The sequence below is a fragment of the Oryctolagus cuniculus genome, chromosome 15 (genome assembly GCF_964237555.1).
Source record: "Oryctolagus cuniculus chromosome 15, mOryCun1.1, whole genome shotgun sequence".
In the NCBI taxonomy this organism is placed as follows: domain Eukaryota; kingdom Metazoa; phylum Chordata; class Mammalia; order Lagomorpha; family Leporidae; genus Oryctolagus; species Oryctolagus cuniculus.
In genome coordinates, this window is record NC_091446.1 from 8,859,106 (window position 1) to 8,877,721 (window position 18,616).

An 18,616-nucleotide genomic window follows, 5' to 3' on the forward strand; every position below is an offset into this window, starting at 1 on the left:
CCTTCCCTTCAGACTCCAGCCACACTGTGCACCTGTGGCTCGGCTCCTCTGTGGCGCCTCCCCCTTCCTCAGGTCCCGGCAATGCTCTTCCCCTGTCCTAGCCATATCTTCTCCCTCCCCCAGCATCCTCAGCAGCCCCCTGGCCTGGACAGCCCTCTGCTCTCAGTCACTGCCCCCCGGAAGCCCTCAGAACCACCCAGATGCCACGCCTGGCATCCCCAGAGGGCTGTGAGCCCCAGGAGGGCAGAGTGGGGCTTTGCCTTCTAGACCTCCACGACCCAACCCCAGCACAGGTCTGGCCAGGGTCTCCCTAAGTTCACGCAGCCGAGCGAGCACTCAGTGTGCAAATGCATGAGCTTCAGCAGCAACTCACAGGAGCAGGCTCCAGGGCAGAGACGCCGAAGGGGAGGTCACCCAGTGCACCCCACGTGAGAGGCAGACACAGCTTCGAGCCCAGGTGGCCTCAGAAAGGAAGAGGAGGTAGAAGATCTCTCTCTGTGTGTCTCTGTCTCTGTCTCTGTCTCACTTGCTGTGATGGTTAACCGTGTGTGTCAACTTGGCTGGGCCACTGTACCCAGATACTTGGCAAAATCCCAGACCTGATATCACTTCAGATGAGATTAACATTTAAACTTCAAGGAAAGCAAATTATCCGCCCTGGGTGGGCCTCACCCGATCAATCAGTTGAAGATCTCAAGAGGAAAAGACCCAGGGCCCTAAGGAAGAGGCACTTCTGTCAGCAGACAGTCTTGGAATTTTTCAAAAGCTTTATTTATTTATTTGAAAGGAGAAGACAGAGAAGAAGAGAGGAAGAGGAAGAAGAGGAGAGAGCAAGAGTGAGTGAGATCTTCCATCTCTTGGTTCACTCCGCAAGTGCCCTTAACAGCCGGGGCTGGGCCAGGCCAAAGCCAGGAGCCAGAAACTCCATCTGGGTCTCCTATGTGAGTAGCAGAGACTCAAACGCTGCAGCCATCATTTGCGGCTTCCTAAGTGCACCAGCAGGAAGCTGGATCAGAAATACAGAGCAGCCAGGATTCACACCAGGCCCTCCCACACGGGCGCTGGCGTTCTACATGGCAGCTTCCCTGTGCCCAGTGCCCACGGTGGCCTTAGAATTCTGCATCATTAACTCCTCCCTGGGTCTGCAGCCTGCCAGCCTGCTCTTGTCATGTGAGCCAATTCCTTAAAACACAGCCGCATCTATACATACAAGAGACAGCCCTCCGTATCCAGGGGCCCGAGTATGTACATTCAACCAATCACACATCAGAACCATCCAGGAATAAAGTAGGTGCCTCATCCTTACTCCTTAAACAACAGTGTAACAACGAGGGATGGTATAAGGGGTCATCCAGATACCACATAAAGCACCGGGAGAGAACCTAGGTTCTAGGCAAGCTCTAGGCCATTCGCCCTAAGGGCCTGGAGCATCTGCAGATGTGGGGACCGGCCAGGGCGACAGCCCCAACCCCCTGTGCACAGCTGTGTAGGCACACACACCCACGCACACTCTGCTGCTTCTTGCTTGTCTGGAGTGCCCTAATACACTCGCTCACACAGGCCGTCCATTGTCCCATGAGCCTAACGTCAGCTACATCACAGCCCGTCAACGCCTTGTTGGCACCATGAGAAATGCCGCCCAGCCACAGCCTCGGGGCCAAGGGCCACAACCCCTCTCTCCAGGAGCCGCTGCTGCAGAGGGAGCTTCCCCAATACCTGCTTGCGTCCTGGACCAGGTCCTGGCAGGAGGAAGTGGAGGCTTCTGCTCCGTGGACAGCTGGGGCCGAAGGCAAGGCTGCAAGTCCTGAGGCCGGGGCAGCGAGGTCCACACGGGCAGCAGCCGGGCAGGCGCTGGGGACACAATGGGAGAATTATTCCAGATGGAACTCGGCTCATTAATGGCACACATCAGCCCCACCCCCCGCCACGCACACACGCATGGGGCCCTTTAAAGACCCAGCACACGGCTCCCAGTGCTCCGCTTCCACCTCCCCTCGGACACCATCGAGGCTGCAGCCTCCCACGCAGGACCTCCCTCATCTGAATCCAGCAGAACCTGAGTTTCCTTACAGCTGCAATGTTCAGGACTTCTAATGATTTTTTATAGCCAATGAGAATTAAATCAGAACTTTGGCGCCCAAAAACCCGAGTCTGGAAAAAGGCCAGGTGGAAAGGCCAGTGGGTCATCGAGGAATCTGCATGAGGTCCCGCTAAGACCCTTCTTCCTCCTGGGAAGGGCTGTCCACAGCACAGACGCCTGGCGAGTAATGGGAGAGTGCCCCCTAATGGGCATCCAGGGAACCACACGTGTGCAGGGGCCTTTATGGCACCTTCTTTGCAAAAACCAAGACCAACTAATGCCACCCACGGATGAGAGCCCGGGAGCGGTTTCCAGGGCAGCAGCTCCCCCAGCCTCGACAGCCGTGCCTGGGGGAGCTGCCCAGCCTGAAGATGTCTTGGTGGTGGCCAGGCTGCAGGCGGGACCCTGCCTGAGGGGGCAGCTGTGGGGAGGCCTCACAGCCCCGGGGTGGAGGACCACTCCCCTCTGGGCTTGAACAACGCGGAAAGCTCGCCCACCACACAAGTCCAGGCGTGCAAGTCTGTGTCACTCATTGCGCTCATGCCAATGTCCTAGGCTCACTCAGCCAAGGAGGCGGCATCCTGGCCTGGGGGCAGTGGCCACAGAGGCTCACGCCCCTTCCTGGGGAGGGGATTCTCAATCTCACCCCCTGCCCCAGCTCCGGCTCTGCAGGCCTCCTTGGGTTCCTTCCCCGCTAGGCCGTTGTACCTCTCCTTCCTCCCCTTCCAGGTGCGCCCAGCCACGTGACACCCCTGTGGCCGCCCTCCTCCAGTGACCGCCCTGGCATACACCCCTGGGCGTCTGCTGGCCCCTGGGGAGACCGACCCACGTGCCCCTTCTGTCTCGGTCACCCCGTGCCCCACACCCAGCCTGGCCGTCCCCAGGAGGCAGCAACACACAAGGGCCCAAAAGGGTCAGACTGGCTGCTGGGACCCATGTGACCCTTCCCCCAGGACCCCATGGGAACAAGGAGAACAAGAGAGCCCAGACAGCACCAGCCCTGTGGCCCAGCCACCGGGGACAAGAACTACAAAGAAGCGCCGGGACCGGAATCCAGCAAAAACGTGAAGTACATCTAGGAGGGATGGAGTGACTTCTCGGTTGCACAGGGACAGCGGCAGGGGCCGGGGCGGTGGCTGGAAGAATTTATTTTGTAAGAGAACGACACCAACTACGGAGGCTGCTGGGGCTCCTGTGGGAGCTGCCGCCGCACTGCAGGAGGCCACAGCCCGTCGTATGCATCGATGAGCAGACCAGGTACAAACTCGGGCTCTGTGCCGGAAACTTGGCTTTCTCGAGGAACTGCCCTGGCACACCCTCCCTACACACACACACACACACTCTGCACGTCTCCTGAGATTTGTTTAAATGTTTGGAAAGGAGGAAGGAGGCTATAGTTTGGATTCTACTTCTTTGAGGACACAGGGAGAGGGGTGGTGGCGCTGATCAGAGGGCCAACGCAGTCGAGGTGTGACCAGATCCATCCACTGCCCCTCCCCGACCGTGAGACCTCCCTCTGCCTAGGCCTAGAGCTCCGGCTGCCCACAGAGCCACCTCCATTCCCGGGGCCACCTGGCTGCTTCCTTCTCTCCCACCACGGCCACACCCTTCCTGACCTGGCTCAGTCCCATCAGCCAAAGGCACCAAACAAATGACTCAGCCGCCCAATGGAGAACGGCACTGCCTCGCCCAGCGCCTGCTCTCGGCCCACCCCGAGGCCAGCGGTCAGGCCCCACAAGGAAAGGCTCCGTGACTCAGCGCAAGCCCAACACACAGCACCCCCCTCTGTGGTCCCAACAGAACTCCTCCTCTTCCCACCCAGCCCTCCTGCCCCCAGACCGCCCCGATTTGGGAGTGGTGCTGCAGCAGGCCAGGCTCCGCTGCGGAAGCCGGATCCCCTCAGTCTTCCCGTTCTCTCCCCCCAGGCTCCCTCGTCTCCTCTTCCTGCCGAGTCATCTCCTCTGCTCCTGGAATCCGAGCAGCCCCGCAGTTCTGTCCCCTCCGATCCACACTACTGAATCGACCCAGCTCAACTTCTAGGCAGGTTCTTCCCTTGCTTAAACCCCCAATCTGCAGGTGGGCTCCCTGGGCCGGCTCTGAGCCCACCAGGCCTATCTGTGGCTGGCTGCTCCAGGCACACAAAGTCCCTCCCAGGCTGCAACAGGCCCTCCCCCAGACGGCCCCCAGTCTCGCTCTCGCTCTCTCTCTCCCCTGGCTAGCCTACTGCGTAACCATGCTGGCGGCTCACACAGGCACTGCCAGGCTGGGCTGGGCCCCTGACTGCTGACCTCTCCACTTTCTGCTAATGGGTCCTCTCCCACTATAATACCAAACCCCAGAGTGGGCCCAAGCCTCAGCCACCTTGGGCCCTGCCCTCTGCCCCAGCCCCACCACCGTGCAGGCCCCCGACACAGAGCCCACTGCCCTGTCTCCCTGAAACCCTGGGGTCAAGGGGTCCAGGGCAATGTAGTTTGCAGGCAAAGCAAATGCAAACAGAAACAAAATGGCAATGCAGGGCTTTTTTTTTTTTTTTTTTTTTTAAGATTTACTTAATTATTTGAAAGGCAGAGCTACAAAGAGGCAGAAGCAGAGAAAGAGAGGTCTTCCATCTGCTGGTCACTCCCCAGCTGGCCGCAACGGCTGGAGCTGGGCCAGTCTGAAGCCAGGAGCCAGGAGCTTCATTCAGGTCTCTGACGCAGGTGCAGGGGCCCAAACACTTGGGGCATCTGGTACTGTTTTCCCAGGCCATAGCAGAGAGCTGGATCAGAAGTGGAGCAGCTGGGTCTTGAACTGGCGCCCATACGGGATGGCCCCCCATGTTTTCAAGAGCATTAAGAGTTTCAAGATGGGGCCGGCACTGCGGCTCACTAGGCTAATCCTCCACTTTGCGGCGCCAGCACACCAGGTTCTAGTCCCAGTCGGGGCGCCGGATTCTGTCCCGGTTGCCCCTCTTCCAGGCCAGCTCTCTGCTGTGGCCAGGGAGTGCAGTGGAGGATGGCCCAAGTCCTTGGGCCCTGCACCCCATGGGAGACCAGGAGAAGCACCTGGCTCCTGGCTTCGGATCAGCACGGTGCGCTGGCCGCGGCGCCCATTGGAGGGTGAACCAACAGCAAAGGAAGACCTTTCTCTCTGTCTCTCTCTCTCACTGTCCACTCTGCCTGTCAAAAAAAAAAAAAAAAAAAAGAGTTTCAAGATGGAGGGGCCAGCACTGTGGCATGGCGGGTAGAGCCACCACCTGCGATGCTGGCATCCCATGTGGGTGCTGGTTCGGGTCCTGGCTGCTCTACTTCCGATCCAGCTCTTTGCTATGGCCTAGGAGGGTGGTGGAAGATGGCACAAGCCCTTGGACCCCGTACCCATGTGAGAGACTCGGAGGAAGCTCCTGGCTTCTGGCTTTGGATTGGCTCAGCTCCGGCCATTGCAGCCATCTGGGGAATGAGCCAGCTGATGGAAGATCTCTCTGTGTGTCTGTCTCTGCCTCTCTACAACTCTTTCAAATAAATAAATAAATATTTAAAAAAAAAGATTTTCAAGATGGAAACAACAGAGAATGGACTCAGGCAGGGGGCCCTTCCGAGTGAGGCCCACTGGGTGACCGCCTGGGGTGCACACTCAGGACCCAGAGGAGGAGTGAACGCAGGATCCCTGTAGCTCCCCCGTGCTACAGAGGGCAAGGCCTTCCCAGCACAGACAGGAAAGCGGTCATGGCCACTCATGGCTCAGCTTCTGCACAACAGCTCCTACCTCCACTCAGGTCCTAGGGCCAGCAGTGGCTCACCTCCAAGTCAGTAGTCCTGGGAGGTGGCCACCTCCAGACAGCTGCCCAGCAAGGGCAGAGCCCTGGGCGCCTCCCAGCCACCTGCTGCCTTCCCAGCTCACCCGTGGGAGGGTCTCCTTTGAGAGTGGGCTGGGGCCGAGGTATGCAAAGGCCCTTCTGGTGGCCTTGACCCCTCTTCCCATGTAGGGCGCTAATCAACGTTTTCCAAACCTCACTGGAACAACAAAGAGTATTACTGCAGTTCATGCAGAATCTCTCTCTGTTTGGAAGGTGAAGGAAACGCTGCTGTAAGCTGAGGCCTGTTTGTTCCTTTTTAGGACAGAGTTGACAGAGAGCACAACACTCACCATGCTTTCAGCAGGGAGATGTGACGCAAAGATCAAGGGGAGCATTCTGCCCTGCTAAGCCCGGCTGCAGAGGACCTCGGAATCCTCCTCCACACAGGTCCCTGACGACCTGGAACCCCCAGCTCAGAATCTGCGTCCTGATGTAGTACAACAATTAGGCCCACAAATCCCTTGGCCACGGTCCCCACCCACCCGGGACAGACAACATCCCTCCAGGGCTTGCATTCGCCCGACAGCCCTGGGCGTCGGGCTCCAGAGAGGCTCTCGGCAGCTAGCGTCCTCTGATTCTCTGTTCAGGGCTCCTAGCGTCCTCTGATTCTCTGTTCAGGGCTCCTAGCGTCCTCTGATTCTCTGTTCAGGGCTCCTGAGTGCTTCTTGGCAGACTCCCCGCTGCTCTGAGAGCAAATTTCATTTCAGGGATCGGTCAGAGCTGCCAAATCCAGCCCCTGTCTAAGGACAAACCCCAGAGCGGCGCGGGCTGTCAGGGCAGGGCGATAACGGCCCCCGGGGTACAAGCCGAACACATCACGTCCTGTCAGGCCAGATGGACGGCAGCAGCTTATCTCCCTTCCCGCATCACCATCTGGAAGGCATTTAGCACAACAGCCCTTCCTCGCAGGCCTGTCGGCTTTCTTCTCCCTGAACCCCCAAGTGCACACCATCACGTAATAGGGCAAGCGTCAAGGCCAAAGACTCAGCTCAGATTGAAAAGTGAGATGCAGCCTGGAGTGAGCGGGGAGGAGCTGTGCCTTGGTTGGTTTGGGGAGCCAGGCTTGGGCGACGCAGGCCCTGGGCGGTCAGTCCATCGTAGGCCTGGGAGTCCATCAAAGGCCTGGGAGTCCATCGTAGGCCTGGGAGTCCATCGTAGGAGCCTCAGCACGCACCTCCGAGATGCTCCGGGGCCAAAACCAGGAGGGCCTGAGCAAGGCTTGCTAAAGGCCTGGCGCTCCGAGGTGGGCACACCCACACACTTCGAGAGGCTCATGAGACCCACTAGCACTTGAGAGTGAACAGTCCCCAGACACGCTGACCTCCGGGTGCCCAGCATGAGGCTGGCTCCTGCACAGCCAGTCCTGGACACCAATCTTCCAGAACTCTCTCCTCCTCCCCTCCCAGAGTGCATCTGTGCTCAGAGGAGAGAAATTATTTTTAAGCTTGGCCCAAGCAGAATTTAAGCAGGAAGGAAATTATTAACTAGGAAAAGTCATAAACACCATCCCAAAACCAGAGGAGAAGTTTGGATTGGGGTAGGCACATCGCAGGCACGAATTCCACTGTGGGTACCAGCAGCCCCATGGGCTCCCCGCGCAGGTGCAAGGTCTCCTGAGCTGCCCCAAGCCCTGGCTGTAGAGCAGGGGTGGGGACCATCTGGCCCATGGGCCACACCAGGTGCACAGAATCATTTGTTCTGGCCCTGCTGAGGCAACAGCAGGTGGAACTCGAGATTCAATACATCTTTTGGAGGCTACTTTTTAAGTTGGTAATTTTGTATGACCCACAAATTATTATAAATATCCAAATGCCCTTGGCAGAGAAAAGATTCATCACCCCTGTTACGGAGGACTGGGGCCATGGGGACATGCAGGACAAAGCACAGACCTCAGATGTCCGAGACTTACCCATCTACTCAGAAAGTCAAAATCCACCTGCCCATGAAGCGACTCAAGAACCAAGGGAAACCATAACAAGGACACAGAGTGGGAGAGCTGGGACCACACGAAGTTGTCAGTCTTTGACAACTGCCAACGCGACAATGCGGTGGCTCAACCTGGCAGCCTGCCGGATACTGGGAACGCAAAAGCTCGGAGTGAGTCCACAGTGCACCCCAGCACTCCTGGGTACCGGTGCAATCACTCCGTTCCTGGACATCAACGTGGCTCTTGACCGGTACTAAGGAATTTGTTATTTAGAGGCGGTTTGCTGGTGACCCTGCTCTAGATGAGAAACAACAGTAACTCCTCCACTCTGTCATTCAGCTTTTAACAAGGTGTGTGCTTAAAGGCTCAACCTTGTGAGGAGAGAAGTCTTCCTGAGCAGCTGAAACCAAAATAAACCACACAGTTTGGGAGCAAAAGGCAAAGCTGAAACGCAAAGTCAAGAAAAATCCCCTGTGCCTTCAGTTTCTGCAAATTTTATTTTTTAAAATTATTTAATCTTTTTGCCAGAGAGAAAGGAAAGACAGAGAGAGCTCCCATCTGTCAGTCCACTCCCCAGATGCCAGCAACAGCTGGGGCTGCATCACGCTGAAGCCCGGAGCCCAGAACTCACGTAAGGATCTCCCACGTGGACAGCAGGCACCCAGCTGCTTACGCCACCAGCTGCTGCCGCCCAGAGTACACATTAGCAGGAAGCTGGAACTGGGAGCGGAGCGAGGACTCGAACCCAGCACGCCAATGTGGGATGTGCTTGCCCCATGTGGCGGCCTAACTGCTGAGCCAAACATCTGCCCCAAGTTTCAGAAAACTTGAGGCTCTGTTTCCGAATTTGCAAACCCTCCTGCGAGGCTTGAGGCTGAGCCCGAGCCCCCGAGCCTGAGCCCCCCAGCCCCAGCCCCAGCCCCAGCGCTCCTTCATCTGCAGTGGGAGATCAGAAACTTCCGCCACCAGCTCCTGGGTCAGGTGTCTCCACGCCCCACAAGCCGTGACCGGCACGAGGCTGCCGACCTCAGCAGTCCTCCAAGCATGGACCCGGTCCAGGCTCATAAGCCATCACCCGGGAACGTGTTAGAAATCAAAGTCTTTCCCCCTTCCCCGAGACCTCCCAACTCAGAGCCTCTGGGGCTGGGGCAGAACCTGGTGTGACTGCGTTGTTCTGACGCACTCTGGGGTTTGAGCCACGGAGGCTGAGTCAGGTGAGCCGTTTTCCAGACGTCAGTGGGGCTCCCGACCACAGAAAGGCACCGGAGGCTCCTGAATGCAACCAGACCACCCCACTTCCCTCTGCTTAATAAGGGGGGCACGGCTGAAAGGGTTCACTTGAAAAAACCACTCTGCTGCTTTAAAAAAGAAAGGGGTGGGCGTTGTGGCACGCGTCCCATCTCAGAGTGCCTGGGACTGAGTCCCGCTTCTGCTTCCGACCCCACTTCCTGTGATGTGCCTGGGTAGGAGGCAGCGGATGATGGCTCAAATACTGGGGGCCCTGCCACCCACACGGGAGACCCGGATGGAGTTCCTGGCTCCTGGCTTCAGATGACTGCTGCAGGATTTGAGACGTAGACCAAGATCTTTGCCTTTCTAACAAATAAATCTTTTTCAAAAACAGAAGAAGGAATAAACAGAAGGAAGCACAGGTGGCCATGGGCAATGTGGCCACTTGTAGAAGGCTCCAGAAGATGCGGGCCCAGCTTTCTATGTCACCCAGAAGCACACAGGAGCCTCACCACCAGGTGCTTCCCGGCTCCTGGCTGCAGGGGGCGCACGCTTCGGCGTCCCCTCGCCGGTGGCCGTACCCGCAGGGCAGGGGCCCAGAACCCCTTCTGCACACGCCCCAGGGGTGCAGGTACCTCCTCCCACTCTGCTCTTGGGAAAAAAGAGTCCTTCGAAGTCAGGGATGCAGCACCCAGGAGGGAGCGGGCGTCAGGGCAGGAAGGGGAGACGCCCACCGTGCGTTCCTCAGCTGGTTTAAAGCAAACACTCCTGCCCCAGTTTTAATACTTTTTTAAAAAACCACATTTAAAATTTTTTAAATTTCTTAATGTAAAGTGGTAGCCAGGGCGGCCTCCCCTGTACCCCGTCTCGCATCCTCCCCTCTTCCCCGCACCTGCCCTCTGCCTCTGTCCTTAGGCGGGTGGAGGAGGCAGAGCCACTTCCGAGGCTAGCAGTGTCGCCCACTGCACACCCCGGATGCCCCTCTTAGCTATGCCAACAGATGGTCACGATTAAGTGCAGCTGCTTCTTGCTACCTACAGTCATGTTGGAAACGCTGACTTGGGCAGTGCAGAACCTCTGCTCCTATAGGCCCCGGCCTCAGCACTGCCATCAGCCAGGGAAAACACGGCCTTGTTCTGTGTGAAGACACCTTGGCCAATATCTAATATTCATTCATTAACGGAGCACTCACAGCCACCAGCTGCCACCCCGACAGGATGCACTCGGGAAGCACTGTGCTTGGGGGTCATTTTAAACAGCACGAAAAACATGGAAAGCATGGCACTCAATGTGCTTTGAAAGGACACTGGGCGGCAGGAGCAGAGGTGCATGGAGCAGGCAGAGCGTGCACACTGGGCAACTCCAATTGTCCCTGCTCCGTGAGGTCCACCAGTGACTGAGAAAGAGCCACAGTACCGATTCTGGGGCTACAAATGCATCTGAGCCAATCCGTAAATCCACAAATATGGAATCTGCAAATCCTGAGGATGGGTGGTCTTGGCGGAGGCTTTTAGGGACCAAGGTCAGGCCAATCTCAGCTCCTGTCACATCGTCCCTTATGCCAAAGAAGAGGATCCGGCCCTGGCACACACTGTCCCTGTGTGGGAGGTAAGGGGCGGGACTGCAGGTGAGAAGAGGGGAGGGGAGGCAGGCAGCCTCAAATATTCGGTGGGTCCTGGGGTGCCACCCCTCACCCCACACACAGCCCTGGGTTGTCAGATCCACAGAGAACTGGCCGAGGCCATCACTGTGGTGGGATGAGGCCCGAGTGTGGGCTCTCCAGGTCCGTGGGGGCAGCTGGCTGGTGACAGCCTCTGTCCAGGTGAGCGGGGGAGGAGAGGAGAAGGCCAGGGCCGGAGGCTGCCTGAGGTTCCCAAAGGTTTCAGCAACGCATTTCACCCGGACCCCGAGCAGGGCCTCGGCTCCCCTGTCTACGACAGAAGGGCTGGTGCTGCTGGTTTGTCACCGGCCAACAGAAACCCAGAGCAAGGATTTAGGCATCCGCACAGCGATTTGACAGAGCACTTTTGTGTCCGAGAATCTAAGAAAGCCATGACTTTTATCTGCAGGTCTTTTAAAAAATTTAAAAAAAAAAAAAAGATTTATCAATTTGAAAGAGAGAGAGCAAGGGAGAGATAGAGAGATCTTCTAACCTGCTAGTTCACTCCCCAGATGGCCGCAAAGGCCAGGGCTAGGCCAGGCAGAAGCCAGGAGCCAGGCGCTTCTTCCAGGTCTCCCACCTGGGTAGCTTTCCCAGGCCACTAGCAGGCAGCTGGATCAGAAGTGGAGCAGCCGGGACTTGAACTGAGGCCCATGTGGGATGCTGACACTGCATGCAGTGGCTTTACCGCTATGCCACCATGCTGGTCCCTATTTGCAGGTCCTGAGCAGTGGTTCCCAATCAGGATTTGTCCAGCGGGAGCCACACCGGCAATGTCCAGTGACATTTTGCGTTGTCACGATGGGGGGCGGTGGTGAGTGGATGCCACTGGGGGAGGCCAAGGACGCTGCTGAGCAGCCTACAACGCGCAGGACCTTGTCCGAGGAGTGTCGATGTAACAGGACCACCCTGAGGGTTATCCAGCCCAGAATCCCAGCAGTTCCAGGGTTGGGAGCCCCGAATCTCAAGTTCTGTTTCATTTTCTAGCAACTCATGTAATTGTATTTTCACAATTTATTTATTTATTTGAAAGGCAGAGTTACAGGGTGGGGGGGGGGAGAGGTCTCCCATGCACTGGTTCACTCCCTAAATAGTCACGATGGCTGAGGCTGGGTCAGGCCAAAGCCAAGTGCCAGGAGCTTCCTCCAGGTCTCCCACAGGGGTGCAGGCACTTGGGCCATTCTCTGCTGCCCTCCCAGGTGCATCAGCAGGGAGCCGGATGGGAAGCAGAGCAGCTGGGACTTGAACCAGTGCTCGTAGGGGAGGCCGGGGCTGCGGGCGGCAGCTTAACCTGCAACACTACAGTGCCACCCCATTCTCACACATTTTGATCTGAATCACTTTGAAAAGAAAAAATACAAATAAGTAAACAAACGGATGGAGCACCGGTCCTTCACCGGCACCAGCCGACACAAGAGCGGCCTGGCTCTCAGTCCTGGGACACGTGTCACAGCACTGCGGGGACAACCACACCATCGAGGATGTCACACTGCTTCCCTGGGAGGCCCGGGGGGGCTCTATTTCTGATGAGCCCTACTTGGTAGCCGTAAGAAGCAGGGCCAGCCATGACGGTCACTCCTGGAGCAGATACTGACCGCAAACCAACCTGGCTACGAGTAAGAGGGAGCTCACGGTCCCAGGTGAGAGTCAGAGTTCTGAAATCTGCTTACTCACTTGGAGTAAGGCAGGTGCAGATGTCTGTAAGAGCAGAAACTAGGAGCGCCTGGGCGCAGAGGGGACGTGTGTTCACTGGCGCATACTGAGTGCTTACGCATATCTCCAGATCAGATCCTCGCAGCAGCCCCCTGAGGTGGGAACTACTATTACCCCAATGTACAGAGGTGGAGACCAAGGCAGAGAGGTGAGTCGCTTGCCCGAAGCTGCACAGCAGGTACATGGCAGAACCAGGACACAAACCCAAGCCTGACCCGGTCCCCACGCTTCAGTGCATCCCAAAGGTTGAAGAGGAACAGGGAGGAAGAGCGGCCCCAGGACAGGAGCCACGCACCGCACTGGGAAGCCCCGGGTCAGAAAGGAGTCTGGCACCATGGACAGGAGTACAAGGTCACCGTAAGTAGAGCAGACCAAGAAACGGGGGCCTTGGAGGGGAGAGGTGGACAGGAGCCAGATCACAAGGCCAGGTCACGGGACTGGGACTCGACGGTGAGCCACAGGCTCGCAAGCCCAAGGCCTCTGGCACTGCCATACACTGCTGTCCCGGAAACCAAGAGCGTGGGGAGGCCCAGGTGACACTGCTCAAGGCATGAGCACTGGCGCCCATGTGTGCCGGCTCGTGCTAACTATTCTCGCTGGTTCCCACCCACCAATCCAGTGCCCCCAGAACAAGACCCTGGAGCCCTCTGGTCCCTGCTAAGGAGTCAGCAAGGGATGGGCACAGGGAGAAATGAGGGAGGAGCCAACCAGGAGGAGGGAGGGTGGCAGGGACTCCGGCTGTCTTCGCTGGGTCACAGTTTGCAGAATCCTAAATGACAGGCACCAGCGACTTTCCAAAGTCATAAAACCTGTGTGGAAACGCAGAGGCTGGGGCTTTGGCAACGCACACCGAGAGCTGGGAAAGATGCCGTTTGCTCAGATGGGGCCGCTGCACTACCAGGAGTTTATTTTAAGGAGATGATTAAGGGTGGGGGCAGAGTTGTTGATGACAGCTGGGATCACAATAGCAAGACGCCTGGAAAGAATCCCAGTGCCGACTGAGGGGACAGTGAATCAAACTGAGGCACGGCCACAGAATGCATGAAGTGCAACTGTGAAAAAACAAGGTAGGGGCTGACGCTGTGGCATTAGCAGGTTAAGCCACTGCCTCCAGCACCAGCATACCATATGGGCGCTGGTTCGAGTCCCGACTTCACTTCTAGTCCCGCTCCCTGCTGATGCATCTGGGAAAGCAACAGAAGATGGCCCACATGCTTGGGCCCCTGCACCCACATGGGAGACCAGCATGAAGCTCCTGGCTCCTGGCTTCAGTCTGGCCCAGCCCTGGCCATTGCAACCATTTGAGGGGTGAACCAGCAGATGGAAGACTTCTCTGTCTCTGCCTATCTCCCTCTCGGTAACTCTGCCTTTCAAATAAATAAGTAAATAAATAAATAAATCTTTTATTTTTAATGGCAGGTCTGTGATTGGCCGAAAGCAGTTCTAAAAGCTATAGGTGGGACCAGCACTGTGGCATAGCGGGTAAAAGCCGCCACCTGTAGTGCCATATGGGTGATCCACTTCGATCCTGGCTGCTCAACTTCTGATCCAGCTATGGCCTAAGAAAGCAGTGGCCCAAGTCCTTGGGCCCTGCACCTGAGTGGGAGACCCAGAAGAAGCTCCTGGCTCCTGGCTTTGGATCAGCCCAGCTCTGGCTATTGCAATCATTTGGGGAATGAACCAGAGGATGGAAGACTTCCCTTTCTCTCTGCCTCTGCTTCTGCAACTCCACCTTTCAAATAAGTAAATAAATCTTAAAAAAAAAAAAAAAAAGAAAAGAAAAACTATAGGCAAGATGAGCCAAACTTGATGCCTATGTGTGCATCTGTCTAAGTGTGCTTCACAAGTTAACAGAAAATGGAATGAAAAGGTAAGTACAGAAAATGGTGCAAAAAAAATTTGCAATCCAAGTAGACTTGTACACACGGGCACACACACAGCAAGCAACGGATTAACGAGCCAGGAAAGAACAGGAGATGCCAAGGTGGCACAAGCCTTCGTCTTCCAGCGGTGCAAGCACCAGAGGATTTTCACCTTCACAGAATCTCTCTTTTCTAGGTCTACGCTGACATACACTGCTTGTCCAAGAAAATAAGAAAAGATATTGGAGAGGCTGGCGCCATGGCTCACTAGGCTAATCCTCCGCCTTGCGGCACCGGCACACCAGGTTCTAGTCCCGGTCGGGGCGCCAGATTCTGTCCCGGTTGCCCCTCTTTCAGGCCAGCTCTCTGCTGTGGTCAGGGAGTGCAGTGGAGGGTGGCCCAAGTGCTTGGGCCCTGCACCCCATGGGAGACCAGGAAAAGCACCTGGCTCCTGGCTTCGGATCAGCGTGGTGTGCTGGCCGCAGCGCGCCAGCCGTGGCGGCCATTGGAGGGTGAACCAACGGCAAAAGGAAGACCTTTCTCTCTGTCTCTCTCTCTCACTGTCCACTCTGCCTGTCAAAAAAAAAAAAAAAAAAAAAAAAAAAGATATCGGAGAACAATTTGAAGTGCCAGGGAACAAGGCTGAGCGAGTTTAACGAGATGGGATCAGTGAGGAAGAACACCCGTCCCTCCTCTGCGGTCACATTTTCCACTGCCAGGACCCAGGCTGGCCGGCCTGACTCCAAGACAGAAACACAGCCACACCTCCCTCACTGGGACAGGGAAGGGCCCGGAGCGGATCACGCATCTGCCCAGACTCCACAGTAACTCTAACACGGAAGGACTTCTCAGCACACAGCCAACACTCCCCTGATGGAGACCCTTGAAGCTGATTAAATATTTTCTCAAGGGCTTTCGGTCAGCATCCCGTGTGAGGGTAATGGAAGCGGGCACAGGTGCCACAGCACTGAAGAACAGCAGTTACAAGGGCAGCGTGGAGGACGGCTCCCCAGCAGCCCCGGGGGCCCGCCAGGGGATTTCTCGGACCTGGAGCTGTGCAAGACTCGGCTCGGTCTTGTCCCTCACTCCTGGGCTCTCGGCTGCCCCTTCTGCTCACCAACTCCTGGGCTCCTTCCGGCCACTTCTGCCTTCCTGGTCTCTCCCCTTAATACACGACAGACCAAGAAACTCTTCTGACGGTGTTAGAACAGTGGGCAAAGTTAGAAGGCTCCAAGCAAGGATCTATAAACTACCCTATAAAACGGTAACAAAAATGCACACACATGTGCGCACAGACACACATGGTAGGTTGAACCAAGAGAAACTGCTGCGACACGCATGGGACTCGCACTGTCATCCCCGCTCTGGCCCCTTCTTACCTCCTCGTGGTCTGGCTACATTCCAAGTGGCCACGCCTGGGGTGGTGGCTGTCTAGGGAAACGGAGAGATTCCTACAAAACAGCTCTTCTCAGGCCAGCCACGGAGCCTATCCATGGCTTCCACATTCTGCTGTACTCGCACTGGGTCTACAGAGACTGAAATATTTTTTTCAGAGGAGGGAAAAAACAAGTCTGTCCGAGCTCTTCTCCGCCAGCTGCTGCCACCAGCTGCTGGGGCCAGCCCACTATAAATGCAGTCAGGGCAGCAGAGGGTGGCTCTGCCACTGGAATGTCAGGGAGGGAAGCTTGTCTCAACAAGTGCTGCTCGGAGCAGCCGAGAGTCACCCCCGCACACTCACACACACAGGAGGACGCTCGGGTCCCAGTCTCCGAAGCCCACACCTGCAGCTCCACACAGGTGGGCCGTGCCACAGGAGGCGCCCAGGGCAGGCTCCAGGATGGACGCCGTGGTGAGCACCTGCCCAGGGAGGGCAGGCTGATCAAGATCTCACCCGAGGAGCCGAAGGCCCCTCCCTGGTGGGGATCAGAGCGCGTTTCTTGGTCCATTCGGGCTGCCATAGCCAAACGCCATAAATGGGTCGCCTGCCATCAACAGGCCCGTATTTCTCACAATTCTCGGGGCTGGGAAGATCCAGTGTCTGGCAGGAGCCCGTGTCCTAGACACCGCGGAGGAGAAGCAGAGGGAGGGCAGGTGCCGGCTTTGGGTGGCTCAGGTTCTGTGAGGTTCTGTGAAGGGAAGGGCTGCAGCCCTCACCCGGGCAGCGGGCAGTGCAGATTTCTAAAGACTCCTCCCTCCCTCTCCCTGACAGTTCAGCTGGGAGGCCACTGGACTACCTCCGCTCCCCTTGGGTGAGGGGCAGCAGGGCCACAGAGCAGGCCATCAGGGCCCCAGGGGAATCACCGCCCAGTGGGTGACAACAGCAAGAGCCACACCGAGCACACGGGAGCCGGGTCAGAGAAGGGTGTGTGGATACGGAACGGAGCTGGGCTGCACTCAGGTACGAGACAAACACGGAGCTAGAGCTGGGGCTGCACGTGTGTGCAGCTGTCCACACATCTCTTTCCCAGCTACGTCTGCTGACAGGGGTTCTGCCCAAAGGACGTAAGAACTACTTCGAAGGCTGTCACTGGCCAAATCAGGGGAGAGAGACACAGAAATGGATTCTAACCCACTGAATAAAATAATCCGCTAACCCACTTATTCGGACACTAACAAGGATATGGACACATGAAGGATGCGGGGTGGGGGAGGGGGCTCCCTTCCCAAAACGATGCCAACCGTAACTGTGGTGGGAAGAAGGGACCCGGGAGGCACGGGGCCGGGCAACTCAGCCAGGAGCTGTCAGAGGTGCTGAGGCGGCGGGCGGACACACGTGGACCATGGCGTGGCCCGCAAATGGGAAGATGAGAGTTGATGGGCACCAGGTGGGCCAGGTGCTGGCCAGGATTTCCAGGGAAGGCCCAGGGGTCATCAATGGCCAGGGAGAGTCCAGTCAGGAGGAAACCGACAGACAGGCCGAGGGCCCTCATCCAGCACGAACGTGCTGCATCCCCAAGGCCATGAAAGAGAAGAGACTGCAGGCCTGCCAGAGGGGATCCTGGATGGGATGGGAAAGGGACAGAGCCGCTCGCGTGGACGGATTCTGAGCACTGAGAGCTGACTTCCCGCCTGCACCCTTGTGTCACAGGTGCGAGGAACGGCACCTGTTTGTCTTTCCCAGGTTTGGGGGGTCTTTCTGCGAAGGGGTCAGCTTTACGTCTGTAACTTGCTCTCACATACTTTAGAGAAGGCCCAGCAATAACAATATACATGAGATCTGCGTCCAATAAATGCCAACAACTGGGGCAGCAGGGAGGAAGGAATCTGGGAGCTCTTTGTGCTGTGCCTGCAATGCTTCTGCGAGCTGGCAACTGGGGGCAGCAGGAGGCCAACAGCAGCTTCCTGAGCAAAACCAGCAGGCAAGCAGTCACTCCCAGCACCCCGGGCTCAGCCTGGCCCCAGAAGACGGAGGTGGCTGTGCGCCGGGGGTGGCCGTGGGACCTGCAGCAGGTCGGCTCAGAGGGGGCTCCGAGCCCCGGGTGGTCAGGCCAGGAGCCCGCAGTCCTGGGGGAGATGTGGGCATCAGAGATTCATGAGGAACCTGTGGCCGAGTGTTCAGAACCGAACGTGTGGGCCATGGAGGAAAAGCGGAGGAAGAGCAGGTGCCGGCTTTGGGGTGGCTCAGGTGCCAGGAGAGCCCGGCTGTAACTCAGGCCACTGCCGGGGAGGCTTCGCGACACTCACCCAACACCACGTACAGGGCGGGGGGTCGAACGTCTCAGTGGTTGGAAAGCCACATTAACTGCAGGCCTTGCCCATGGAACCAAAGGCCCCTGTGTCGGTATTTGCTTATCTTTAACAGGGATTAAAGACGATTACCTGCTTATCTTTAAATGAAGCCAGTTGTTCAATTTAAACAAATTGATTTCATTCTAAGTAATACTGCCTATGAGTGAACGTAGGTCCTTTTCCCGACACAGACTACCACAGAACTTATTTTTTAAGTCTTTTTTTTTTTTTTTTAAGATTTATTTATTTGGGAGGCAGAGTTACAGAGAGAGGGAGACACAGAGGGAGGTCTTCCACCCATTGGTTTGCTCCTCAGATGGCTGCAACAGCCGGAGCTGGGCTCCAATCTGAAGTCAGGAGCCAGGTGTGTCATCCTGGTCTCCCACGTCAGGGCAGGAGCCCAAGCACTTGGGCCATTTTCCACTGCTTTCCCGTTAGCAGGGAGCTGATTGGAAGATGAGCAGCCGGGACCAGAACTGGCGCCCACATGGGATGCCAGCGCCACAAGCGGAGGCTTAACCTTCTGTACCACAGCACCACCCAACACAGAACTTATTGAGATTTACTTATTAGGCCAACG

General features: G+C 56.9%; 1 protein-coding gene across 21 annotated transcripts in view; it reads right to left on the minus strand.

Moving 5' to 3' along the window:
- The window catches only part of TACC2 (transforming acidic coiled-coil containing protein 2), a 208,012-nt gene that overhangs the window by 92,837 nt on the left and 96,559 nt on the right, over window positions 1-18,616 (minus strand). For all 21 annotated transcript variants that reach the window (XM_051824267.2, XM_051824261.2, XM_070057109.1 and 18 more), the window contains one exon: window positions 1,717-1,851. In XM_051824267.2, the coding sequence (XP_051680227.2) occupies window positions 1,717-1,851 (135 nt within the window). The remainder of the gene's footprint in view (window positions 1-1,716; window positions 1,852-18,616) is intronic.